The 27,014-nt window shown below is 43.6% G+C and overlaps 4 protein-coding genes across 10 annotated transcripts in view; 3 read left to right on the top strand and 1 right to left on the bottom strand.

Annotated features, from left to right (window-relative positions):
* VPS29 (VPS29 retromer complex component) overlaps window positions 1-3,462 on the top strand; it is a 444,410-nt gene extending 440,948 nt beyond the window's left edge. For all 3 annotated transcript variants that reach the window (XM_050749946.1, XM_050749945.1, XM_050749947.1), the window contains 2 exons: window positions 1,892-2,127; window positions 2,969-3,462. In XM_050749946.1, coding sequence (XP_050605903.1) covers window positions 1,892-2,127; window positions 2,969-3,086 — 354 coding nt within the window. In that variant the 3' untranslated portion in view covers window positions 3,087-3,462. The remainder of the gene's footprint in view (window positions 1-1,891; window positions 2,128-2,968) is intronic.
* The window catches only part of GPN3 (GPN-loop GTPase 3), a 637,401-nt gene that overhangs the window by 594,384 nt on the left and 16,003 nt on the right, over window positions 1-27,014 (top strand). Inside the window, exon 1 of one of the 2 annotated variants that reach the window (XM_050749854.1) lies at window positions 26,699-26,863. The exons of the other annotated variant lie outside the window; for it this stretch is intronic. Coding sequence (XP_050605811.1) covers window positions 26,699-26,863 — 165 coding nt within the window. Of the gene's footprint in view, window positions 1-26,698; window positions 26,864-27,014 lie in introns of those variants that run through there. 2 annotated transcript variants of the gene reach the window in all.
* On the bottom strand, window positions 5,055-26,963 carry FAM216A (family with sequence similarity 216 member A). Of its 4 annotated transcripts, none has more exons than XM_050749937.1 (7): window positions 26,860-26,963; window positions 22,138-22,178; window positions 11,143-11,264; window positions 9,253-9,382; window positions 8,988-9,171; window positions 7,749-7,831; window positions 5,055-5,421 (listed from the first exon to the last, which is right to left on the bottom strand). In XM_050749937.1, the coding sequence occupies exons 3-7, from the start codon at window positions 11,164-11,166 to the stop codon at window positions 5,303-5,305; spliced, it is 540 nt and encodes a 179-aa protein (XP_050605894.1). In that variant the 5' UTR covers window positions 11,167-11,264; window positions 22,138-22,178; window positions 26,860-26,963; the 3' UTR covers window positions 5,055-5,302. The 4 variants fall into 4 exon arrangements, with proteins under 4 accessions (XP_050605894.1, XP_050605895.1, XP_050605892.1 ...); XM_050749938.1 differs by having other exon boundaries at window positions 26,810-26,926; XM_050749935.1 differs by lacking the exon at window positions 26,860-26,963 and adding an exon at window positions 26,319-26,596.
* Window positions 26,614-27,014, top strand: part of ANAPC7 (anaphase promoting complex subunit 7) — a 95,997-nt gene continuing 95,596 nt past the window's right edge. The window contains exon 1 of the mRNA XM_050749738.1: window positions 26,614-26,617. The gene's annotated coding sequence lies outside the window, so the exon portion shown is untranslated. The remainder of the gene's footprint in view (window positions 26,618-27,014) is intronic.

Raw genomic sequence — 27,014 nt, 5'->3', positions numbered from 1 at the left:
ATCATTACACATGAAAAAGTAAGATTTTACTTTGTAAATCATGTCTCAATAAACCTGACTTTAAAGAAAACAAGTAAGGAGTTCTGGGCCAGGTATGGTGGCTCACGCCTGTAATCCCAGCACTTTGGGAGGCCTAGGGGGGCGAATCATGAGGTCAGGAGATCAAGACCATCCTGGCTAACATGGTGAAACCCCATCTCTACTAAAAATACAAAAAAATTAGCCAGGCGTGGTACTGGGTGCCTGTAGTCCCAGTTACTCGGGAGGCTGAGGCAGAAGAATGGCATGAACCTGGGAGGCGGAGCTAGCAGTGAGCTGATATTATGCCACTGCACTCCAGCCTGGGCCACAGAGCGGAACTCAGTCTCAAAAAAAAAAAAAAAAAAGTAAGGAGTTCTGTCTGGAGTTCCCATTAGTTAATAATGGGGTTTTTGGCAGATTACTTCCCCCTTCTGATCCTTAGTAAATATGACTGGAATGGATGATTTTTAAGACCCCTGCCAGTGCCAACATTGTATGGTGTAGCATAATAAACTTGATTCTAGTTTGAAAATTTTATTTTGGGCCGGTGCAGTGGCTCACACCTGTAACCCAGCACTTTGGGAGGACGGCGGATCACGAGGTCAGGAGATTGAGACCATCCTGGCTAACAGGGTGAAACCCTGTCTCTACTAAAAATACAAAAAAAAATTAGCCAGGCATGGTGGCGGGCACCGCAGTCCCAGCTACTCGGGAGGCTGAGGCAGAAGAATGGCGTGAACCCGGGAGGCGGAGCTTGCAGTGAGCTGAGATGGCGCCACTGCACTCCAGCCTGGGTGACAGAGCAAGACTCCGTCTCAAAAAAAAAAAAAAAAAGTGTGTGTATATATATACACACACACACACACATATATATTGTATTTCTGGGAATATAAGCTTTTCATAAATTAATGTTGGTTTGTGTTATTTAATGGGGTTCTTTAAACCAAACTGAAGGGCATACTGTCTTTTTATTGTGTTTTAAAAAGAGTTTGGAGAAACTAAAGGTGGCATGGAGGTGAAAGATGGGGAGATGAAAGGAAAAACAACCTGTGTGTGCCTGTTTCATCATCCATAAACTGGGGATCATAATATAACCTAGGATCACTTGTATTAATTAAGTTGATATTTGTAAAACTTCTACAGTAGTGCCTGGCTCATGCTAAGTACTATATAAGTGTTAGCTCTCATTATTTTAAGCCATCTATGAAAGTATTAAGGCTATATTAAGCTATAATTTGAACATACCCTAACTTACATGCCTTAGGTAAAGGAAAATCACAAGTTTGGGGTGAATAATTATTTACAACATGCACAAAAGAACCCATATTCTATAGGAATAAACACAAAGGGATTGCATGATAAATTCCAGTTTATATTAAGGTATGTTTTAAATATAGTTGCAGCCTTCGAAACTGAGAAGAAATAAAATATTTATAAATGTGGGCCGGGCACAGTGGCTCAAGCCTGTAATTTTAGCGCTTTGGGAAGCCAAGGCAGGTGGATCACTTGAGGTCAGGAGTTTGAAACCAGCCTGGCCAACATGGTGAGACTCCGTCTCTACTAAAAAATACAAAAAAATTGGGCGGGCATGGTGGCGGGTGCCTGTAATCCCAGCCACTTGGGAGGCGGAGGCAGGAGAATTGCTTGAACTTGGTAGGCGGAGGTTACCTAGTGAGCCGAGATGGTACCACTGCACTGCAGCCTGGGCAACATAGCAAGACTCCGTCTCAAAAAAAAAAAAATGTATAATGTGTGTGTGGTGGGGTACTACATCAAAACATCCACGAGATTGAATATTTAAGCAAACTGATTTTTTTAAACATCAGTATCTCTAAAATACGTATTTTCTTATGTCTCTTTCTTATATTAGAATCTGAATTATCCAGAACAGAAAGTTGTGACTGTTGGACAGTTCAAAATTGGTCTGATCCATGGACATCAAGTTATTCCATGGGGAGATATGGCCAGCTTAGCCCTGTTGCAGAGGCAGTTTGATGTGGACATTCTTATCTCGGGACACACACACAAATTTGAAGCATTTGAGCATGAAAATAAATTCTACATTAATCCAGGTTCTGCCACTGGGGCATATAATGCCTTGGAAACGTGAGTAGTACAGAATTTGGGAATTTGGGGACTTTAGTAGAATAATTGCATGTGTGACATTTCATAAAAGAAATGTGGCTGGGCACAGTGGCTTATGCCTGTAATACCAGCACTTTGGGAGGCCAGGGCGGGTTGCTTGAGCCCAGGAATTTGAGACCCTGTCTCTACAAAAAAAATTTAAAAATTAGCTGGGTGTGGTGGTGCATACCTGTGATCCCAGCTACACAGGAGGCTGAGGTGAGATGATCCCTTGAGCCCAGGAGGTTGAGACTGCAGTGAGCCACGTTTAAGGCTCTGTACTCCAGCCAGGGTGACAGAACGAGACTCAAAACATACATACATACATATATACATAAAAATGTGCCCCACCCTCTTTTTTTTTTTTTTTTTTTTGAGACAGAGTCTTGCTCTGTCACCTAGGCTGGAGTGCAGTGGTACAATCTTGGCTCACTGCAACCTCTGTCTCCCGTGTTCAAGTGATTCTCGTGCCTCAGTCTCCCAAGTAGCCGGGATTATAGGTACCCACAACCATGCCTAGCTAATTCTTGTATTTTTAGTAGAGACGGGGTTTCACCATGTCAGCCAGGCTAGTCTCGAACTCCTGACCTCAGGTGATCCGCCCACCTCAGCCTCCCAAAGTGCTGGGGTTACAGACGTGAGCCACCGTGCCCGGCCACATGTGACCATTTAAATAAATCTAGCCATTTTGGCAATCTTTTGGTAACTGTTCATGTGACCTGTAACAGATTTCTCTTTGAATCCAAATAGTCATCTTAAATTGAAATTTATAGTGCTGCTGCTTTGTGCTACAAACACTGACATTATTTATTTTTTCTTCTAGAAACATTATTCCATCATTTGTGTTGATGGATATCCAGGCTTCTACAGTGGTCACCTATGTGTATCAGCTAATTGGAGATGATGTGAAAGTAGAACGAATTGAATACAAAAAATCTTAAAGCCAGGCCTGTCTTGATGATTTTTTTTTTCATTGTCCTATTGAAATCAAGTAATTAAACATTTAAGAGCCACAAAATTGTATCACTTTTATAATATTTTGCAGTAAAATATAATACCATCTTCTCTGTTAATACATAATTGCTCTAAGCTTCCTGTAAACTATAAGAATATATTTAGTTTACAGTATATGGATTCTGTGAAAAAATGTCCACAACACAGTAATTGGTCACTTGTTAAGAAAAATTTATCCTTGTAAATATCTTCAAAGTTGATATTTGGAACTTTATTCCAGAAGTAGTGCATGTGGAGAAAGAATCTAGACTATCTTGTATACATTTTTCTCTTCTCTAGTAATAAACAATTACCTTTCATTTATACTTTCTTGATAACCTGTATTTAATTTTAAAAAACATAAAAATGAGGAACCAAGTGAAACTACGCATATAAATATTAAAGTGAAGTGGACGAGATGACCTTTCAGAGCTCTTCTCTTATATTGTGTCATAATGTTGGACTCAGATTTTATTTGCTAAATAATACACCATATTGACATTAAATTAACAGTGATTCTTCAAACTGTTGTTATTTCCATTTTTCAAGGTTTAATAAAAGTTTTAACAATACAAGTTTAGGGGCCGGGCACAGTGGCTCACACCCTAATCCCAGCACTTTGGGAGGCTGAGGCAGGTGGATCACCTGAGGTCAGGAGCTCGAGACCAGCCTGGCCAACATGGTGAAATCCTGTCTATACAAAAAATACAGAATTAGCCAGGCATGGTGGTACATGCCTGTAATCCCAGCTACTCGGGAGGCTGAGGCAGTAGAATCACTTGAATCCTGGCCGGGCGCGGTGGCTCAAGCCTGTAATCCCAGCACTTTGGGAGGCCGAGACGGGTGGATCACGAGGTTAGAAGATCAAGACCATCCTGGCTAACCCGGTGAAACCCCGTCTCTACTAAAAAGTACAAAAAACTAGCCGGGCGAGGTGGCGGGCGCCTGTAGTCCCAGCTACTCAGGAGGCTGAGGCAGGAGAATGGCGTGAACCCGGGAGGCGGAGCTTGCAGTGAGCCGAGATCGCGCCACTGCACTCCAGCCTGGGCGACAGAGCGACACTCCGTCTCAAAAAAAAAAAAAAAAAAAAAAAAAAAAAAAAAAAAAAAAGAATCACTTGAATCCTGGAGGTGGAGGTTGCAGTGAGCCGAGATCACACCATTGCACTCCAGCCTGGTCAACAACAGCGTAACTCCGTCTCAAAAAAAAAAAAAAAAAAAAAAAAAAAATACAAGTTTAGCAAGGAAGCACACTAGAGTAATATATAATGTAAAGAAGTTAGTGTAACTACTCCCAACTTAATCTAGTCTGAGAGTCCAAGTTATTTATGTGGCAATTTCATAAGATAGGGAAAATGTGTATTTACATTTTAAAGTTGTATTCAAATAGCAAATATTTATTGAGCACCTACTTTGCAAGTCAGAGCATTATCTCTGTCAAATGCTGTTCTGTATCTGGATATTTCAGAGCTTTCCTTAGCCCAATCAAGAAAATACTGGTAGGATATTCTCTTTTTTCTCTTTTTTTTTTTTTTTTTTTTGAGACGGAGTCTCACTCTGTTGCCAGGCTGGAGTGCAGTGGTGTGATCTCAGTTCACTGCAGCCTCCGCCTCTGGGTTCAAGCAATTCTAATTCTTCTGCCTCAACCTCCCAAGTAGCTGGGACTATAGACACGCACCACCATGCCCAGCTAATTTTTGTATTTTCAGTAGAGACGGGGTTTCACCATGTTGGCCAGACTGGTCTCAAACTTCTGACCTCATGATCCACCCGCCTCAGCCTCCCAGAGTGCTGGGATTACAGGCATGAGCCACCACACCTGGCCCTTGTAGGATATTCTAATATTGCTGTTTTAGGACTTACTGTGAACAGAGAAATATGATGCATTTGTCAGATTTAAAGAAAAGTAATTCAATATTGAAAGCAAGAAAAATTTTAATTGTATCTAGCTAGAAGTACAAGTATATGTTACATGTAAATTTTCTTACATAAATATCATTGGTACATGGAACTACATCAGACCAATTACATTGTTTTAAGTTTCTGAACAAACCAAAATTACTTAATGATTTAATGAATAACAATACCATCCTAAACATACAGGACACAACCCACAACCCCTTACCCTCACCTTTGGTACGAATTCAATACACAAGACAAGACTGTCAAGTTAACATCAGATGTTCTCCCTGTTCTTCAATTGACATTGATTGCATAAACTTATTTAGTAAATCTTCTTCCTTTTTTTCTTCACTCATGTATGATTCAGAATCATTTGAAGAAACTGAAGGAAAAATAAGAATGTACAATTTTCTGTTTTGGAAATAAAGCTCTAAGTACAACTTTCAAAATGACGTGGCTTATTAATAAGCCTGTAGTAAAGACAAATTGACTGAAATTTTCAAGGCTTTTAGTCACCTCACCCTTCCCCCAAGTTTCTTACTCTTTAAGATGCACAGTACTGTATTCTAACCAAGTTACTGTACAGCAAATTCTCTTGTTACTAAGTCCTATATTACCATTGATTTTCAAAATCTTCTGGTTGGGGGAAATTAAAGTGGTCAGTTACATCTTCAGAATCTCCGCATTTTCTCTTACGCTGGGGACCACAGGGACTTTCCCCCTACAGTTTCCACTAACTGTTCCTTTTGGAACCTGCCCTTTCCCTCATTTCTTGGATAGGCATGGTACGATATTTACAGCAGAGCTGGCTAACACTCATACAGTGATAGGATATCAATTCAGAAGGCCTAACTTCCCTACTTCTGTTTTGTTGTTTTTTGGGGGTTTTTTTGGAGACTGGAGTGCAGTGGCGCAATCTCAGCTCACTGTAAGCTCCGCCTCCCGGGTTCATGCCATTCTCCTGCCTCAGCCTCCTGAGTAGCTGGGATTACAGGCATGTGCTACCACGCCCGGCTAATTTTGTGTTTTTAGTAGAGATGGGGTTTCTCCATGTTGGTCAGGTTGGTCTCGAACTCCTGACCTCAGGTGATCTGCCGGCCTTGGACTCCCAAGTGCTGAGATTACAGGCGTGAGCCACTGTGCCTGGCCAACTTCCCTACTTCTTACCCACCTCCCTACTTTACTATGCTGATAACTAGGAAACTACTTAACATGGTTTAACATTATTAGTTCTCAGGAACACTTCTGATCATTCAGTCTGTCTTCCCTTTTTCATTTTGCAGTATTTTGTTCTTGTGGTAGAAGGATCTTTTATGCTGATCCTTCCAAAGTCTGGATTTGTTTGAGTTGCAGCTGTAAAATTTTGATAATATCACCTGCTTGGCTTGCCTCCACTGTTTTGTTGAATATCAAACAAAATGGTATACAGAAGTCCCTCCTTATCCACAGTTTTGCTTTCCAAGGTACAGTATAAGATATTTTGAGAGAGACCACATTCACATAACTTTTATTACAGTATATTGGTACAAAATTGTTCTATTTATTGTTGTTAATCTATATGCCTATTAAAACTTTATCATAGATATGTATTTACAGGAAATAACAAAGTATATATAGGGTTCAGTAGTATCCAAGATTTTAGCCATCCACTGGGGGTCTTGGAACATATTCCCCATGGATAAGAAGGGCCTACTATAAGAGATATAGCCCTTTGTAAACTAATAGATGCTATACAAAATATGCTGTTCATCAAAAAATAGCACTAACTCATAAAAGAAGTGCTATTGCTTGAGAAAGTCATGTTTGTGGTTCTGGGTTCTGACAAATTCATTCTCTACTAAGTCTCTGACCTTGACATTGTAAATATCTTTAGCATTAGAAATACCTTGAATCTTACTCCTTTGAGCAGTATGTTCTTTTTTTCTTTTTTTTTTTGAGATGGTGTCTCACTGTGTCACCAAGGCTGGAGTGCAATGGCACCATCTCGGCTTACTCCCACCTCTGCCTCCCAGGTTCAAGTGATTCTCCTGCCTCAGTCTCCTGAGTAGCTGGGATTACAGGCGCCTGCCATCACGTCCAGCTAAGTTTTGTATTTTTAGTAGAGATGGGAGTTTCGCCAGGCCAGGCGGGTCTCGAACTCCTAACCTCAGGTGATCTGCCTGCCTCGGCCTCCCGAAGCGCTGGGATTACAGGCGTGAGCCGTGGCGCCCAGCCCAGTATGTTCTTTTAATTGCAAGTGTAAACTATATTTTATGTTTGGTTTTTTATTTGTGACAATAAAAGCAAATCATATTCTAAATTTGTTAATATCTTCATAATAGAAATGAAATTGTATTTGGTATAGTATTTTTAAGCATAAGATCTTTTTTTTTTTTTTTGAGACGGAGTCTCGCTTTGTGGTCCAGGCTGGAGTGCAGTGGCCGGATCTCAGCTCACTGCAAGCTCCGCCTCCCGGGTTTATGCCATTCTCCTGCCTCAGCCTCCCGAGTAGCTGGGACTACAGGCATCCGCCACCTCGCCTGGCTAGTTTTTTTTTTTGTATTTTTTAGTAGAGACGGGGTTTCACCGTGTTAGCCAGGATGGTCTCAATCTCCTGACCTCGTGATCCGCCCGTCTCGGCCTCCCAAAGTGCTGGGATTACAGGCTTGAGCCACTGCGCCCGGCCCATAAGATCTTAAAAAATGCATATTGTTAAATTTCCACATTTACCTGTTTGCATGAACAGTTTCCTTGGTCTTCTAAAAATCTTCAGTGACTTACATCTTGTTTTAGATGCATATCCAGTTTTTATCCTATAAGAAAGGGAAGTATCTTAGTTGAAGCCAGCAAAGTGAACAGCTGCCTAGGGCATGTGGAAGACCACACAAATTCATTTTATTAACTGCCAACATCACCAAAACAAACCCTTTCAGCACCCAAATTATCCTGTAATTTCTTAACCCTGACATGTAAAGCTGCTGCAGTGCAATTTCAATACTCATGCTTCTTAATCATCTTTCTCTCCCTGTTATATGGTATTCCCCTGTGCAAAACCAACCATATGCTTCTCCTTTTAAAAGTATTTGCATTATTTTGAGGTTGAGTGGGAATCACATTGAAAAGGGGAGTCATCCATAACTCTATCTGATGATTAAATTTTTATAATTCCACAAAATATATTCTAAAAGAAGTGGCATATTCTTATCAGTGCAGTAAAGGATAAGTATGAAAATCTCTCTCGGCCGGGTATGGTGGCTCACACCTGTAATCCCAGCACTTTGGGAGGCCGAAGCGGGCGGATCATCTGAGGTTGGGAGTTCAAGACCAGCCTGACCAACATGGAGAAACCCCGTCTCTACTAAAAATACAAAATTAGCTGGGCATGGTGGCGCATACCTGTAATCCCAGCTATTCAGGAGGCTGAGGCAGGAGAATCGCTTGAACCTGGGCAGTGGAGGTTGCAGTGAGCCGAGACCACACCACTGCACTCTAGCCTGGGCAACAAGAGCGAAACTCGGTCAAAAAAAAAAAAAAGAAAGTATCTCTCTCTGCTTTTTAAAAGTCCAGCCTATTCTGAATTTAGCAAAGTGAACATATTAGGGAACACAAGCATTAATATCACTTAGCTACCGTTCAAAAGAGATGGAGAAGGCTGGGCACAGTAGCTCACACTTGTAATCCCAGTGCTTTGGGAGGCGGAGGTGAGAGTAGCCTGGCCAACATACTGAAATGCTTTCTCTACAAAAATTTTTTAAAAATTAGCAGGGGATGGTGGTTTGTGCCTTTCGCCTTAGCTACTTGGGAGTCTGAAGCAGGAGCATTGCTTGAGCCTAGGAGTTTGAGGATACAGTAAACTATATCACACCACTACACTCCAGCCTGGGTGAGAGAACAAGACCCTGTCTCAGAAAAAAAAATTAAAATTAAACTGAGATGCATTTCCCTCATTTTACACACTAAGAAACAGACCCTTCTTTGTTTCTCACTGGCCGCCAAAGGGAATGCTGTATGAGCATTTCAGGTGCAGATGCAGCTGCGATATCAGAAGGCCCCGAGTCCTCTCTCTCCAGTTGGTGTCGCCATGTAGTGCAAGGGTAATGCTGTTTCTGTGAGTAACGAGAGCTAAGGCGGCTTCTGTGATGAGTGAGGACACCTGTGATACAAATCACCTCTGTTAAAAGACCCTCTCACTAATTGTAAAAACTAGTGAAAAGCCAACTGGAGGTGCACCTGCCTGGCTTTTGTGAGCCGTGCTGAAGTACATGCATGTACTGCCTCTTCATTAACATCTTCAGATAGTTCGCATTATAGATTTTAGCAATGCTGCACAGGTAACGCTTCTGGCCTGTGGTGAGGTCTGGATGCTAAAAGACAGAATAAGAGGATTTATAGTCTGCATTGTAGAAGAGAAGTTGGCAATATTCCTTATCTGAAGAGATGAATGTTCAGGAGAGTTGTGCCAACTGCATTTTACTTAAGCAAATTCAACTACGTTAACTTGACAAAAGAAAAACAAATGGCCATTTAAACAGTGCAAGTGGCTCTGCTTGCCATTCCACTCAGGTGATTCAGATGCCCTCTGAAGACTGAGAAGCCACTGCTCTAGATGAACAAGGAAGGAATGAATCTGCTGTTCTGTCGAGTGTTACTTGCTGTGTGCCTCTGTGTGGGCATCTTGCCTTCTCAAAATGATTTTTGAGGTATAACATGGTACCTAAAAGCAACCCAATTACTCTACTTAGTCTCAACTGAAGAAACATTCTTTTCCAGCACCAGAAGAATAACTGACTGTGTTGGACATTCTGAGGGATAGTATGTTCGTCTCTAATTTTGACTTGAGATTTTCAGGGTACTTGCTGATTTTAGAAGTTAATGCTCACTTAAGATGTAAGATTCCATGGCCGGGTGCGGTGGTTCACGCCTGTAATCCCAGCACTTTGGGAGGCCGAGGCGGGTGGATCACGAGGTCAGGAGATCGAGACCATCCGGGCTAACACGGTGAAACCCTGTCTCTACTAAAAATACAAAAAGTTAGCTGGGCGTGGTGGCGGACGCCTGTAGTCCCAGCTACTCAGGAGGCTGAGGCGGGAGAACGGCGTGAACCAGGGAGGCGGAGCTTGCAGTGAGCCAAGATCATGCCACTGCACTCCAGTCTGGGAGACACAGCAAGACTCCGTCTCAAAAAAAAAAAAAAAAAAAAAAGATGTAAGATTCCACTATATATATATATATACACACACATACACACACAAGATTTACTTTACTGAATATGTGGTAAGTTCAAAGAAAAATCAAAATGTTAGAAAAATTTACCCTAATTCACATTGCTCTAGAGATATTTTCAGTAGTTACAATCATTAATGGGATACAGATAACCATTGTAAAATCCTTATTGCCATTTTCTTTTATTTATTTTTCTTTTTTTTAAACCCTACTAGTTAATTACTGCCATTTTCTTTACCTGCTTTCTTCTTAATTTTTTAGTCCTTGAGTGAAATCTGTGTGAAGTTGGGTTTCTGTTTCTAGGATGGAACTTTTCTTGAGCATCTCCGTGGTTGGGGCATTAAGCTTCCCCTCAGTAAAGATACATTAGATATGAAGTATCATAAAACCCTGAAAGAACTCTTTTTTTTTTTTTTTTTTGTGACGGAGTCTCGCTCTGTCACCCAGGCTGGAGTGCAGTGGCCGGATCTCAGGTCACTGCAAGCTCCGCCTCCCGGGTTCACGCCATTCTCCTGCCTCAGCCTCCCGAGTAGCTGGGACTACAGGCGCCTGCCACCTCGCCCGGCTAGTTTTTTGTATTTTTTAGTAGAGACGGGGTTTCACCGTGTTAGCCAGGATGGTCTCGATCTGACCTCGTGATCCACCCGTCTCGGCCTCCCAAAGTGCTGGGATTACAGGCTTGAGCCACCGCGCCCGGCGAAAGAACTCTTATGATAAAGAATGTATAATCCTTACATTCATTCATGAGTTTACCCAAAGACATTTATTGACTCCTAGACAATTATACTGCATATGCCTTGTCATCTGCAGTACTTCGCCCTCTAAGCAGCTCATCTTCAGTAAAAAGTTTGGCTCTGAATACAAAGAGCATTGGTATTTAAATATGTCCCTGTTAGCATACCTTGAAAAAGGACGCATCCATCATTGATTTAGGGAGGTGGATTGTTTGATTTTGGGGAGTTTTCCATAACTCTTGCAGCTTAGCTGTGTGTGAGTTCACTTTGTATCCATCTTTGATTCTCTCTGTAGGCAAAGACATCATGTGAATTTCAGAGGCAAAGATCAGTTCAACAAATTGAATTATTAAGATCTAGATATTGACATGTGTCAGTGATTATCCTGGAGTAGTATTGAATATTTTAACTGAGACTTAAATTTGAAGAGACTGTATGATATGACATTTGGTTTTACAGCACACAAACAACATCAAAAATACTTGTAAATATTTTATATATAATACATTATTTTGAACTCAGCTGAGATACAAAGTGTTGACAGTAACTTTATCATGTCAGAAACATACTAAAGAGAAAATATACATGCAGGATTTGTGCTTTAGCAATTTACAGTAATTATTATTTAACTTTAGTATATAGGGTTTTTTTTTGGTTTTTTTGTTTGTTTGTTTTTTGAGACAGAGTCTCGCTCTGTCCCCCAGGCTGGAGTGCAGTAGCGCGATCTCGGCTCACTGCAAGTTCTGCCTCCTGGGTTCACACCATTTTTCTGCCTCAGCCTCCCGAGTAGCTGGGACTACAGGCACCCGCCAGCATGCCTGGCTAATTTTTTGTATTTTTAGTAGAGACAGGGTTTTACCATGTCAGCCAGGATGGTCTCAATCTCCAGACCTCGGCCTCCCAAAGCGTTGGGATTACAGGCGTGAGCCACTGCGCCCGGCCTAACTTTAGTATATAGTTTTTTAAATCTTTTTTTAAGAGATGGGACCTTGCTCTGACGCCCAGGCTGAAGTGCAGTGGCATAATCACAGCTCACTGCAGCCTCAAACTCCTGGGCTCAAGAGATTCTCCCGCCTCTGCCTCCCAAGTAGCTGACATGAGTGAGCCACTGCACCCGGCCTTAAAATTCTATTCTGTATTAGACTAGAGTAACACAAATGTTATCCCTTTGGAGATGTAGTGTTAACATGAAAGACTGCAGAAATTTATCAAAATTTATTTTTACATAGTTTCAGTTATTTCATTTTTTGTTGTTGATTTTTGTTAGTTTGTTTGTTTGTTTTTGAGACGGGGTCTCACTTTATTGCCCAGGCTCGAGTGCTGGCATGATCTCAGCTTACTGCAACCTCCACCTCCCAGGTTCAAGTGATTCTCCTGCCTCAGTCCCCCAAGTAGCTGGGATTACAAGCATGCACCACCAGCTAATTTTTGTATTTTTAGTAGAGACGGGGTTTTACCATGATGGCTAGGCTGGTCTCAAACTCCTGACCTCAGGTGATCCACCTACCTTGGCCTCCCATAAGTGCTGGGATTACAGGCATGAGCCACCACGCCCCGCCTATTTCATTGTTTTAAAACAGTTGTGGACAGCATAAAAGAATAACCTTTTAGTAAAAAATAAAAGTTGAAACATATTCCCAGAAGAATGGGAACTGGTTTTCAGTTTCAGACATACTGAGACTAGTAATTTAAAGTATAAGCTTCATTAGCAGTTTGGGGAAAAACAGTATCTGACAAATCATGAAATGCCTCTTTTTATAATAATACTTCCCTCTTCCCTGCACACTCCCTTCTCCAGGCAACCACTGATGTGATTTCTATTACTATAGATTCATTTGCATTTTCTTGAGTTTGATATAAATAGGAATACACAGTATTCATTTTTTGTCTGGTTTCTTTCACTCAATGATTTGGAGATCCACTCATGTCACATGCAACAAATAGTTCATTTATTTTTATCATTGGGTTATCTTTTTTTTTTTTTTTTGAGACGGAGTCTCACTCTATTGCCCAGGCTGGGGAGTGCAGTGGCGCCATCTCGGCTCACTGCAAGCTCCGCCTCCCGGGTTCATGCCATTCTCCTGCCTCAGCCTCCCGAGTAGCTGGGACTACAGGCGCCCGCCACCGCACCCGGCTAACTTATGTAGGGACGGGGTTTCATCATGTTAGCCAGGATGGTCTCGATCTCCTGAGCTTGTGATCCACCCGCCTCAGCCTCCCAAAGTGTTGGGATTACAGGCGTGAGCCACTGCGCCCGGCCCACTGGGTTATCTTCTATTGCATATATGTTTACACTGTTATTTGATTATGTACCTATTGATAGACATTTGGGTGGTTTCCACTTTTTGTCTATTACAAATAAAACTGGAAAGACACATTTTAAGTTAAAAGTCTGTGGCCGGGTGTGGTGGCCCATGCCTGTAATCCCAGCACTTTGGGAGGCTGAGGCAGGCAGATCACCTGAGGTAAGGAGTTCAAGACCAGCCTGGCCAACATGGCGAAACCCTGTCTCTTCTAAAAAATATATAAAAATTAGCCAGGCGTGGCAGTGTACACCTATAATCCCAGCTACTCAGGAGGCTGAGGCAGGAGAATCGCTTGAACCCAGGAGGTAGAGGTTGCAGTGAGCCGAGATCACACCACTGCACTCCAGCCTGGGTGACACAGCGAGACTCTGTCTCAAAAAAAAAAAAAAAAAGTTTGTAGTTAGTAAATTGAATTCAATAAGCACATTTTTGTTTCAATATTATTAATAACAGGCTATTTCAGTTTTGTATTAAACTTTAAATTTAGTTATTCAAGATTTTGGCAAATTGGATACTGCAGGTAAGAGTTATATTTGCATACTGAAGAACTAACTAGTTGACCAAGAAATAGAAAATCATTTGGAAATTGTATTACGACCCTTGGAACTTATAATCTGTAATAATATGAATGCCAATTTAAGATTTTTTAAAGTTTTTTATTTTGGAAATCCTTTTTCAAGTTGTAAATTGGGGCTATTTATATAAGAATATGTCTTGTGGGCCAGGCGCGGTGGCTCACGCCTGTAATCCCAGCACTTTGGGAGGCCGAGGCGGGCAGATCACGAGGTCAGGAGATCAAGACCATCCTGGCTAACACGGTGAAACCCTGTCTCTACTAAAAAATACAAAAAACTAGCTGGGAGAGGTGGCGGGCACCTGTAGTCCCAGCTACTCAGGAGGCTGAGGCAGGAGAATGGCATAAACCCAGGAGGCGGAGCTTGCAGTGAGCTGAGATCCGGCCACTGCACTCCAGCCTGGGCAACAGAGCAAGACTCCATCTCAGGAAGAAAAAAAAAAAAAAAAAAAATATGTCTTGTGTCCTTACTAAACAATATTTCTGAGATGCATATTATATTTTGGACTAATACTTAATTTCTCAATAGCTTGATAACATTTCTTTACAGAAAACGAAGCACTTAAAAATAAATAGGCTGGGCATGGTGGCTCACGCCTGTAACCCCAGCAGTTTGGGAGGCTGAGGCAGGCAGATCACCTGAGGTCGGGAGTCGAGACCAGCCTGGGCAACATAGTGAAACCTGTCTCTACTTAAAAAAAAAAACCACACACACAAAATACTTAGTTGGGCATAGTGTCACACCCCTGTAATCCCAGCTACTTGGGAGGCTGAGGCAGAAGAATTACTTGAACCCAGGAGGCGGAGGTTGCAGTGAGCTGAGTCACTGCAACTGCACTCCAGCCTGGGTGACAGAGTTGAGACTCTGACTTGAAAAAGAAAGAAAAAGAAAAATAGTACGGCAGTGCCTCAAACATTTAAACACAGAATTGCCATATAATCTAATAATTCCACTTCTGATCCAGCAGTTCCAAAAGAACTGAAAGCCGGACTCAAACAGATTGTTTATCCATGCTCATAGCAGCATTACTTCATAATAGTCAAAAAGTGGAAGAAACCCAAGTATCCATCAACAGATGAATATATAAACAAAATGTGGTATATACAAACAATGGAATATTATTTAGCCTTAAAAAAACAAGAGAATTCTGACACATGGTATAATATGGATGAACCCTGAAGACATGCTAAGTGAAATAAGCCAGTCACAAAGGACAAATATTGTATGATTTAACTTTTATGAGATACCTAGAATCAAATATACACAGAGTGAAAGAATGGCGGTTACAAGAGGCCAGGGGAAAGGAGGTATATAGGGAGTTAGAGGTTTTTTATTTTGTTTTTTAATTTTCTTTTAGAGACAAAAAAAATTAAAGTTAATTTTATGTTGCCCAGGCTGGTCTCAAACTCCTGGGCTCCAGCGATCCTCCAGCCCTGGCCTCCCAAAGTGCTGGGATTACATGCACGAGCCACTGCACCCACCTGAGAGTTAGTGTTTTATGGGTATGGAGTTTTTTTTTTTTTTTTTTTTTTTTTTTTTTTTTGAGACGGAGTCTCACTCTGCTGCCCAGGCTAGAGTGCAGTGGCCGGATCTCAGCTCACTGCAAGCTCCGCCTCCCGGGTTTACGCCATTCTCCTGCCTCAGCCTCCCGAGTAGCTGGGACTACAGGCGCCCGCCACGTCGCCCGGCTAGTTTTTTGTATTTTTTTTAGTAGAGACGGGGTTTCACCGTGTTAGCCAGGATGGTCTCGATCTCCCGACCTCGTGATCCGCCCGTCTCGGCCTCCCAAAGTGCTGGGATTACAGGCTTGAGCCACTGCGCCCGGCCCGGGTATGGAGTTTTAGTTTGGGAAGATGAAAACTTTCTGGAGATGGATGGTGGCAGTGGTTGCACAACAGTGTGAATATACTTAATGCAACTGAAATGTACACTTAAAAATGATTAAAATGGGCCAGGTGCGGTGGCTCATGCCTGTAATCCCAGAACTTTGGGAGGCTGAGGTAGGCGGATCACTTGAGTCCAGGAGTTTGAGACCAGCCTGGCCTACATGGTGAAACCCTATCTCTACTAAAAATACAAAAAATTAGCCGGGTGTGGTGGGTGGTGGGGGGCCACCTGTAATCCCAGCTACTCAGGAGGCTGAGGCAGGAGAATCGCTTGAACTCAGGAGGCGGCAGTTGCAGTGAGCCGAGATCATGCCATTGCACTCCAGCCTGGGCAACAAGAGTGAAATTCCATCTCAAAAAAAAAAAAAAAAAAAAAAATTAAAATGGTAAGTTTTATATTATGTATATTTTACCACAAATAAATAGTTAACCAACCCAAGAACTTTGGAATATACTGCTTGGACTATATGCCCTCAAACAGAAACAACTCTAAGCAAATACTGATCTCTAATTAATTACTAGGCTTTTTTTGTTCTTTTCTTTTTTGTTTTTTAGTTTTTTTGTTTTTTTTTAGATAGAGTCTCGCTTTGTCACCAGGCTGGAGTGCGGTGGCGCGATCTCTGCTCACTGCAACTTCCAACTCCCTGGTTCAAGTAATTTTCCTGCCTCAGTCTCCCAAGTAGCTGGGATTACAGGCACGCGCCACCACGGCCAGCTAATTTTTTGTATTTTTAGTAGAGACTGGGTTTCATCATGTTGGCCAGAATGGTCTCAAACTCCTGACCTTGTGATCCACCCACCTCAGCCTCCCAAAGTGCTGGAATTACAGGCGTGAGTCATGGCACCTGGCACACTAGGCTTTTTTTTTTTTTTCTTTTTTTTAAGCACTTCAGAAACTACTTTTTTATACATCTTAGGACTAAGCAAATAATACATTGTAGTTAATGAGAGTCAGGTCTCACACTTTTGGAGACAGGAATCACCTATTAATGTGGAAAGAGGAAAGCACAGAATAAACCCTGTTTGTTGGATGGGAATTTGGAGTTAAGTAGAAATATTGAAATAGATATGTATGGGTATGTATGTGCTCACAGGTAAATGTACACACATTTCTTTCCCAGCACTGTCCTTGGAGAGGATCTAGAAGCAATGATAATATATTATAAATAAGCACACCTAGCACCCAGATCTTGGTTTCTATGTACTCTTCTCTACTTTAAATATATAAAATTAGGAAAAAAAAAAACAGGGCTCTATATTAGTTTTATTTTGCTGCCATAACAACACTTTAGTGGCTTAAAACAACACTCACTTATTATCTCATAGTTCTATAACTCAAAAGACAGTATAACATGAATTCACTGGGTTCTCTGCTTAGAATCTTCACAAGGCCAAAATCAAGCCATCGGAGTGCCTAGGCTACCATCTGGAGCCTGTAGTGGTTCATTAAGGTTGTTGGCAGAATTCAGTTCCCTACAAAACCAAAGTCCCTATTTCCTTGACATGTGGCTCTCTTCATCTTCAAGCCAACAATGGAGTGTTAAGATCTCTCCTTTCACATCTAACTGCTCCTCCCCCACATCTGTCTGACTTCAGCCAGACAAACTGCTCTGCTTTTAAGGGCTCATGTGGCTAGGCTGGGCCAACCCAGATAATTCAGGATAACATCTCTTTTGAGGGTTATAACTTAATTTTACCTGGAAAATTGCTCCTGCTATGTAACATAACATATTTGCAGGTTAGAGAGATTAGAGTGTGGACATCTTTGGGGACCATGCTGCCTACCACAGGCTCTTTGGAGAAATGGCTAACATCAAGGGTAGAACAGGGACAGTACAACATTTTGTGCTAAAGGATAAAATGTTCAAAGGACAATGAAGACAGAGAACAAGAGCCATCTTTAAAGGGCTCCCACTGGCCAAATCTGGGATAATTTGAGCATCAAAATAAGTAACAGATTTAAAGTAAAGGATTTAACCTATTGACTGGTATAAGAATGCATGTGTTGACAATTATATAATAAAGACATAAATTGAAAAATGGTAGAGAAAGGGAAGCTCTTCATTAGAAAGTCATCTGAAAAATGTAGAATCAATGATGGAATGAGAAAAAGCACATATGACCAGGCGTGGTGGCTCATGCCTGTAATCCTAGCACTTTGGGAGGCCGAGGTAGGCGGATCACAAGGTCAGGAGATCGAGACCATCCTGGCTAACATGGGGAAACCCCATCTCTACTGAAAATACAAAAAATTAGCCGGGCATGGTGGCAGACGCCTGTGGTTCCAGCTACTCAGGAGGCTGAGGAAGAAGAATGGCATGAACCCGGGAGGTGGAGCTTGCAGTGAGCCAAGATCGCGTCACTGCAATCCAGCGTGGGCAACAGAGCGAGACAACGTCTCAAAAAAAAAGAAAAAGAAAAAGAAAAAGCACATATTTCTAGCCGTCTTAATAATAATGGATTTAGTCAAGAATGGATGACACGGCTGGGTACGGTGGCTCCTGCCTGTAATCCCAGCACTTTGGGAGGCCGAGGCGGGCGGATCACAAGGTCAGGAGATCGACACCATCCTGGCTAACACGTTGAAACCCCATCTCTACTAAAAAACTACAAAAAAATTAGCCAGGCGTGGTGGCAGGCGCCTGTAGTCCCAGCTACTCGGGAGGCTGAGGCAGGAGAATGGTGTGAACCTGGGAGGCGGAGCTTGCAGTGAGCTGAGATCCGGCCACTGCACTCCAGCCTGGGTGACAGTGCGAGACTCCATCTCAAAAAAAAAAAAAAACACAGTATTTCAAGTTCTTGATTTTGATAGTTATTTTGTGAGATAAACAAATGTAGTTAAGATAGGCCAGGCCGGGCGCGGTGGCTCAAGCCTGTAATCCCAGCACTTTGGGAGGCCGAGGCGGGCGGATCACAAGGTCAGGAGATCGAGACCACAGTGAAACCCCGTCTCTACTAAAAATACAAAAAATTAGCCGGGCGCGGTGGCGGGCGCCTGTAGTCCTAGCTACTCAGGAGGCTGAGGCAGGAGAATGGCGTGAACCCAGGAGGCGGAGCTTGCAGTGAGCCGAGATCGCGCCACTGCACTCCAGCCTGGGCAACAGCGTGAGACTCCGTCTCAAAAAAAAAAAAAAAAAAAAAGATAGGCCAGGCATGGTGGCTCATGCCTGTAATCCCAGGACTTTGGGAGGCTGAGGTTTGCTGATTGCTTGAGCCCAGGAGTTCAAGACCAGCCTGGGCAACTTTGCGAGACCCCCATCTCTACTAAAAATATAAAAATTAGGCCAGACGTGGTGGCTCACGCCTGTAATCCCAGCACTCTGGGAGGCCAAGGTGGGCGGATCACAAGGTCAGGAGATTGAGACCATCCTAGCTAACACAGTGAAACCCTGTCTCTACTAAAAGTACAAAAAATCAGTTGGGCGTGGTGGTGGGCACCTGTAGTCCCAGCTACTGGGGAGGCTGAGGCAGGACAATGGCGTGATCCTGGGAGATGGACCTTGCAGTGAGCCAAGATCACCACCGCACTCCAGCCTGGGCGACAGAGCGAGACTCTGTCTCAAAAAAAAATATATATGTGTGTGTGTGTGTGTGTGTGTGTGTGTGTGTGTGTGTGTGTGTGTGTGTGTATGTGTATATATATATATATATATAAAAATTAGCTGGGTGTGGTGGTGCACGCCTGTGGTCCCAGCTACTCTGGAAGGTAAGGTGGGAGGATCACTCGAGCCCAGGAGGTGGAGGCTGCAGTGAGCCATGATTGTACCCCTGCACTCCTGCCTGGGGGATAGAGTAAAAAATAGAGCTAAGATAAATACCCCCACTTTTTTTTTTTTTTTTTGCGGGGCGAAGTCCCAGTTACTTGGGAGGCTGAGGCGAGAGGATGACTTGAGCCAGGGAAGTCGAGGCTGCAGTTAGCTGAGATTGCACCACTGCACTCCAGCCTGGGAGACAAAGTGAAACCTTGTCTTAAAATAAATAAATAAAGGAAATACATACATGAAAGTATTTAAGAAAAAAGAGGGCCAGGTGCCGTGGCTCATGCCTGCCCAGCACTTTGGGAGGCCAAGGCAGGCGGATCACCTGAGGTTAGGAGTTAAAGATCAGCCTGGCCAACGTGGTGAAACCCCATCTCCACTAAAAATACAAAAATTAGCCAGGCATGGTGGCGTGTGCCTGTAATCCCACCTACTTGGGAGGCTGAGGCATGAGAATCGCTTGAACCTGAGAGACCGAGGTTGCAATAAGCCAAGATTACACCACTGCACTCCAGCCTGGGGGAAAGAGTGAGACTCCGTCTCAAAAATAATAATAACAATAATATCTAGAGTCACTGCCAGTAGTTGACTATAGTGTTTATTTTAAATATGAATCCTTAAGTTCAGCTATAGAGAAAGACAATCAAGCACTTGCTGAATACTGGCCCTCTTCCCCTCCAATTATAAACAGCAATACACATTCTTCACTACAGATTAGTGAAGTAAACTAAGTGTATAAAAAGAAAATAAAAACCTTTAATCCCACAATCTAGTAGTAATTTTTTTTTAATTAATTAATTTTTTTTGAGATGGAGTTTCACTCTTGTTACCCAGGCTGGAGTGCAATGGTGTGATCTCGGCTCACCACAACCTCCGCCTCCCAGGTTCAATCGATTTTCCTGCCTCAGCCTCCTGAGTAGCTGGGATTATAGGGATGAGCCACCATGCCTGACTAATCTTTTTGTATTTTAGTAGAGACGGGGTTTCTCTGTGTTGGTCAGGCTGGTCTTGAACTTCTGACCTCAGGTGATGTGCCCGCCTTAGCCTCCTATTTTTTTTTTTTTTTTTTTTTTTGAGACAGAGTCTCGCTCTGTCACCCAGGCTCGAGTGCACTGGCGTGATCTCAGCTAACTGCAGCCTTCGCCTCCTGAGTTCAAGTGATTTTCCTGCCTCAGCCTTCCGAGTAACTGGGACTATGGACGTGCACCACCACACCTGGCTAATTTTTTTGTATATTTAGTAGAGACGGGGTTTCACCATGTTGGTCAGGCTGGTCTCGAACTCCTGACCTCAGGTGATCCACCTACCTCGGCCTCCCAAAGTGCTGGGATTACAGGTGTTAGCCACCGTGCCCGGCCTAGTAGTAATTATTTTAAAACACTTTGATATATTGCCTTTCAGAGTTTTTACTAGGCATATATTTGTTTAGAAATTTTTCTTTTATATAACTGAGTCAATCTAATATACTGATAATTGTTAATATTTCTTCTTTTATTTCCCTCCACATCTGGAATATATTATTAATAATTGTTTTGTGTTTGTTTTTTACATTTAACTATAATTCAGTAAGAATTTTGGTGAGGAATCTAATGAACCCAGACTGCAACACATTTTTTAAATGACCATATTATTTATTTATATATGTATATATGTACACATATATGTCTGTATATTTTTTTCCTAGGTAACTGTAATGACTATATATTCACCAAGGAAAAGCAAAGTGAACCCAGGTTTATATATCACTGAATTTAAATGAAACATTTAAAACCTATCATAACTACTATACTTAAAATATATGCATACACACACACTTCTAAAGTCAGTTAATTCCAGCTCCTCTCCCAGGGGAAAAAAAGCAATTAGTGAGAGACCTTTGGGATCTTGTCTTACTTACTCTCTTAACTTCAGCAGAGAAGAGGTGAGTACTTTGAGAGCTCTATCCTTTATTTCAAGTGAGAGGAAAACATCAGCACTGAGAAATATTTTATATTCTTTGAAGCTATTCAATTTAGAATTTTTTTCTTCTATCCATGTATAAACCCCAGGCTGTGCTCTGTGCTTTTCAACCAACATCAGTGATAAATACAGTTCTTTTAGGATTCACTGCTAATTTTAAAAATGCTTGATGTAAAATATACTGTACCAATAGACAAGAAAAAACCTTCCTAATTGCTCTTTGAAATCTTAAAGACTAAGTTCACCAGGGATGCTAATACAATCTATTTTTAACTCTGTTGTGGGCTGGGTGCGGTGGCTCATGCCTGTAGTCCCAGCACTTTGGGAGGCAGAGGCAGTTGGATCACCTGAGGTCAGGAGTTCGAGACCAGTGTGGCCAACATGGTGAAACCCTGTCTCTACTAAAAATACAAAAATTAGCCAGGCGTGGTGGCACATACCTGTAGTCTCAGCCACTCAGGAGGCTGAGGCAGAAGAATCACTTGAACCCAGGAGGCAGAGGTTGCAGTGAGCCCAGATCGCACCACTGAACTGCAGCCTGGGCAACAGAGTGAGACTCCGTCTCAAAAAAAGAAAAGAAAAAAGAAAAAAATTCTATTATGTAAGTAGTTACAGACAAATAGGCTTCTCAGAACCATGTTACTTATAAGTATTATCTGCTTTATATGCACTACTCACCAGAACCTTTAGAATTCTGGTAACAAGAGTGTCCAGCTGATCTGTTGAAAAAAAAAAAAGCATATAAATAATATGTAATATTACAATGTTATAAGCACTGAACAACATATTTCAATTTTATTTTATTTTATTTTTTTTGAGACAGGGTCTCACTTTGTCTCCCAGGTTGGAGTGCAGTGGTATTATCTCGGGTCATTGGAACCTCTGCCTCCCAGTCTCAAGCGATTCTCCCACCTCAGCCTCCCAGGTAGCTGGGACCAGTGCTGCTACGCCCAGCTAATTTTTGTATTTTTAGTAGAGACAGTTTCACCATATTGGCCAGGCTGGTCTCAAACTCCCGACCTCAGGTGATCTGCCTGCCTCAGCCTCCCAAAGTGGTGGATTAAAGGCATGAGCCACTGCACCCAACCAACATATTTCAAATTTTAAAAAAGGACAGTGTTGCATATTATTTTTACTTTTCATGTTTCCGTCAGAAATGTCTTGCAAATTTTTTTCTATAATTCTGGTTAAATCCTAATGGCTCCAAGATTTTTTTCTTTCCTTTTTTAGAGATGGGGTCACCCTCCTTCACCCAGGCTAGAGTGCAGTGCCGGGATCATAGCTCACCGCAGCCTCAAAATCCTGGGCTCAAACAATCCTCAGCCTCTCAAGTGGCCACGACCACAGGCGTGTGCCACAACGCCTGGCTAATTTTTGTACAGATATGAGCCACTATACCTGTCCCGGGTCTTAATTTTATAGCTTCCTAATCTCATTCCTACAGTGAGCTCAATAAAGTAGTTGGGGGTCCTGGGCTATCCATGTTATTATCTTGCTGTCTCTATTTTTAATGAAGTGATTTGGGTATTGAAAAGACTGTTTTTTTTTTTTTTCTTTCTTTTGTGAGGTGGAGTCTTGCTCTGTTGCCCAGGCTGGAGTGCAATGGCGTGATTTCGGCTCACTGCAACCTCTGCCTTCCAGGTCCAAGCAATTCTCCCACCTCAGCCTCCCAGAAGCTGGGATTATAGGTGCCCGCCACCACGCCGGGCTAATTTTTGCATTTTTAGTAGAGACAAGGTTTCGCCATGTTGGCCAGGCTGGTCTCAAACTCCTGACCTCAAGTGATCCACCGCCTCAGCCTCCCAAAGTGCCGGGATTACAGGCGTGAGCCACCATGCCATGCCGAAAGACTGTTCTTTGAATAGTAATTAAGGTGTGCTAGAACTGGTAAGTTGGTCTGTAATGTTTCTAATTTCGTACAAATTCTTTTTTTAGAAAAGAAATTCTAAACTTAAAACAACCTTCCTTCCCTCATCCTGCAATTTATTCAGTGACCAAGAGTTCATGGGGCAGGCGCCAAGTTTATAAAGTTTTTGTTATGAACTTTTCACCGCCATTACCTCTGCTATTTTATTCCAAGCCACCATATCATTTTCTTGTATTCCAAATTCCTAATTCTACCCTTGCTCCTTCCAGTTTATTCTCCAACTAGCAACCAGCGTGATCCTTTTTAAGAAAAGTAAGATCACATCACTTCTCTGCTGGCAACCTTCTTGTGACTTCCTTTCTCAAAGGTTGACTTTATAGGGCATGAGGGAGTTTTGAAGGAGTGATAGAGCTGCTCTGTATCTTCAGCATGGCAGGGCTTACACAGCCATGTGCATTTGTCAAAACCCATCATATTATACATGAAAAAGTAAGACTTTACTTTGTGTAAATCATGTCTCAATAAACCTGACTTTAAAGAAAAAGAAGTGCCGGGCGCAGTGGCTCCTGCCTGTAATCCCAGCACTTTGGGAGGCCAAGGCGGGTGGATCACGAGGTCAGGAGATCAAGACCATCCTGGCTAACACGGTGAAACTCCATCTCTACTAAAAATGCAAAAAATTAGCCAGGCATGGTGGCACATGCCTGTAGTCCCAGCTACTTGGGAGGCTGAGGCAGGAGAATCACTTGAACCTGGGAGGCAGAGGTTGCAGTGAGCCAAGATCACACCACTGCACTCCACCCTGGGTGACAGAGCGAGACTCCGTCTCAAAAAAAAAAAAAAAAGTAAGGAGTTCTGGAGTTCCCATTAGTTAATAACGGGATTTTTGGCAGATTACTTCCCCTTTCAGATTAGTAAATATGACTGGAATGGATGATTTTTAAGACCCCTGCCGTGCCACAATTGTATGATGTAGTATAATAAACCTGATTCTAGTCTGAAAGTTGTATTTTGTATTTCTGGGAATATAGCTTTTCATAAATTAATCTTGGTTTGTGTTTTTTAATGGGGTTCCTTAAACCAAACTGAAAGTTTTTCAATTGTATTTTTAAGAGTTTGGATAACCTAAAGGTGGCATGGAGATGAACGACAGGGGGAGATAAAAGGAGAGGACAAACAACCTCTTTGTGCCTGTTTTGTCATCCATAAAGTGGGGATCATAATAAAAGCTTCTAGGACTTGGCTGGACACAGTGGCTCATGCCTGTAATCCCAGTACTTTGGGAGGCCAAGGCAGACAGATCGCTTGAGCCCAGGAGTTCAAGACCAGCCTGGGCCAACATGGCGAAACCCATCTCTACGAAAAATACAAAAATTAGCTGGGTGTGGTGGCGCACACCTCTAGTCTAAGCTACTTGGGAGGATGAGGCAGGAGAACCACTTGAACCCAGGAGGCGGAGGTTGCAGTGAGTTGAGATTGTGGCATTGCACTCTAGCCTGGGTGACAGAGGGAGACTCCGTCTCAAAAAAAAGAAAAAAAGTTAATGTATATCCTGATACACTAGGATCCAGCAGTCGGCCAAGGATTATGAAGAACAGAAAAGAAACCCAAGAAGACTCCATCCCATCTTTAAGAAGTCTTCAGTAGCACCAGATACAAAAAGGATGGCCATGCGGGTGGATCACGAGGTCAGATGGAGACCATCCTGGCTAACACGGTGAAGCCCTGTCTCTACTAAAAATACAAAAAATTAGCCGGGCGTGGTGGCACGCGCCTGTAATACCAGCTACTCGGGAGGCTGAGGGAGGAGAATGGCATGAACCCAGGAGGCAGAGCTTGCAGTGAGCCAAGATCGCACCACTGCCCTCCAGCCTGGGCGACAGAGCGAGACTCCGTCTCAAAAACAAAAAAGGATGGCCACGGGTGCAACAGGGGCCCTCACTGTGGGTTGTACTGAACGGCAAACATATCGCAGTTCTTGCTTTTAGGAAATAAAGGAGGGAGAGGAAGAGGAGGTAGAGTCTCCAGCAGTGACTTCAACAGCTCATTGTCTTCACTATCCAGGAAATAGGTGTAAAAACCTGCTCAAGACGAAATAGATTTGTGAAAAAAGGAACTTCAGTATGTGAAGAAAAATGTCAAGATCAGGGCACCTTGGATATTCAGTCATTGGTCTCACTGGCGATTAGAAACTCTCGTTTGAGGTCGGGCGCAATGGTTCACCCTGTAATCCCAGCACTTTGGGAGGCCGAGGCGGGCGGCTCACTTGAGGTCAGAGGTTCGGCACAAGCCTGGCCAACATGGTGAAACCGCGTCTCTACTAAAAATACAAAAATTAGCCGGGAGTGGTGGCAGGCGCCTGTAATCCCAGCTACTCGGGAGGCTGAGGTAGGAGAATCACTTGAACCCAGGAGGCTGAGGTTGCAGTGAGCCGAGATCGCACCACTGCACTCCAGCCTGGGCAACAGAGCGAGACTCTGTCTCACACTCAAAAAAAAAAGAAAGAAAAGAAAAGAAAAAAAAGAAAACAAAAAGAAAGAAATCCCCGTTTGACAGAAAGGTGGCTCATGTCACAAGAGGGAAGGAACTGGTTTATGGGCCTGGACGCCCCCAGCTGAACTGGGGGACATCTTCCTCCTCTGTTCCCGCCGCCTCGCCTTTCGGTGGACACACCGTCCTGTGCCAGACAGCAAATGTCCCAGTAGGGCTCGCAGCGCCCCCTCGGGGCAGAGAGATGCACGCGGGCGACTGTCGCAGTCACCTCGTGGCCACTGCACCAAACGCTCCTCCGAGGCTTCCCTCAGAGGCCCTCCCTCAACCGCGAGGCAGTCCTCCCCTCTTCCCTCCCGTCCACAACACAACTGTTCCCCGCCTCTCACTTGAGGGCACCGGAGCCAGCCCGAGACGCACGGCCGGCCGCAGCCCTCCTCACGGGGCTCACGACCCGGGGGCCCCACGCTGCCACCCCTTGCCCCGGGGCCCCCAACCTCACCCGCCGCCGCCACCCTCGGTCCCGGCCACTGCGGGCGGCTCTGCAGAAGAGCTACGCTCCGTCCAGTCGGACCCAGGACCCTGGCCCGGCATCTCCGCGGCGCCGAGACCGCGAGCCGTGTGCGGGAGCAGCTGTCCCAGCGTCCCTTCCCTGACAGCACGCGTGCGTCAGGCGGCTGGTATTCCGGAGAGGCGGTTCAGATGCCGGCTTCTCGCCCCTCCGAAGCCGTTCGGACACTACCCGAAGAGCTTCGGGAGAGCGGGGCGGGCAGATCCGCGACCCCGGAGTTACGGTGGGGGAGGGGCAGGAGCGCTGCGGTAGCTGAGCGTTTGCACGTTTGCACCTCTGTGGAAGCAGTGCGTCACAGGAGGGAAATATACATGCTCCCCAAAACAAGAGGTGCTTTCCACTTCAGTATTCCAGATCCTCAACACATTTGCAAATCGCGAGGGTCACCATACAGGTCAAAAGTCTGCACGCAAACCACGGACCGAAGCACGCGGCTCAAGGATGCGGAGCTTTATCTGTTATCCGTTATTACCCAGGTATCCAAGCTTAGGCTGCATCCCAACGGCCGATTTCCAACAACTACTTCTGCGCACGCGCATATCATCTCCTTCACCCCTCCACTTTTGTCTCAGGATGCTTTTCTCACCGGATTTGGCCCGCGGGCTGTCCCGTAGAAGGAGGTGTGGT

Source organism: Macaca thibetana, chromosome 11 (genome assembly GCF_024542745.1).
Source record: "Macaca thibetana thibetana isolate TM-01 chromosome 11, ASM2454274v1, whole genome shotgun sequence".
NCBI lineage: Eukaryota > Metazoa > Chordata > Mammalia > Primates > Cercopithecidae > Macaca > Macaca thibetana.
Note: the sequence above shows the minus strand (reverse complement) of the source record. Positions and strands in the feature narration are given on the sequence as shown.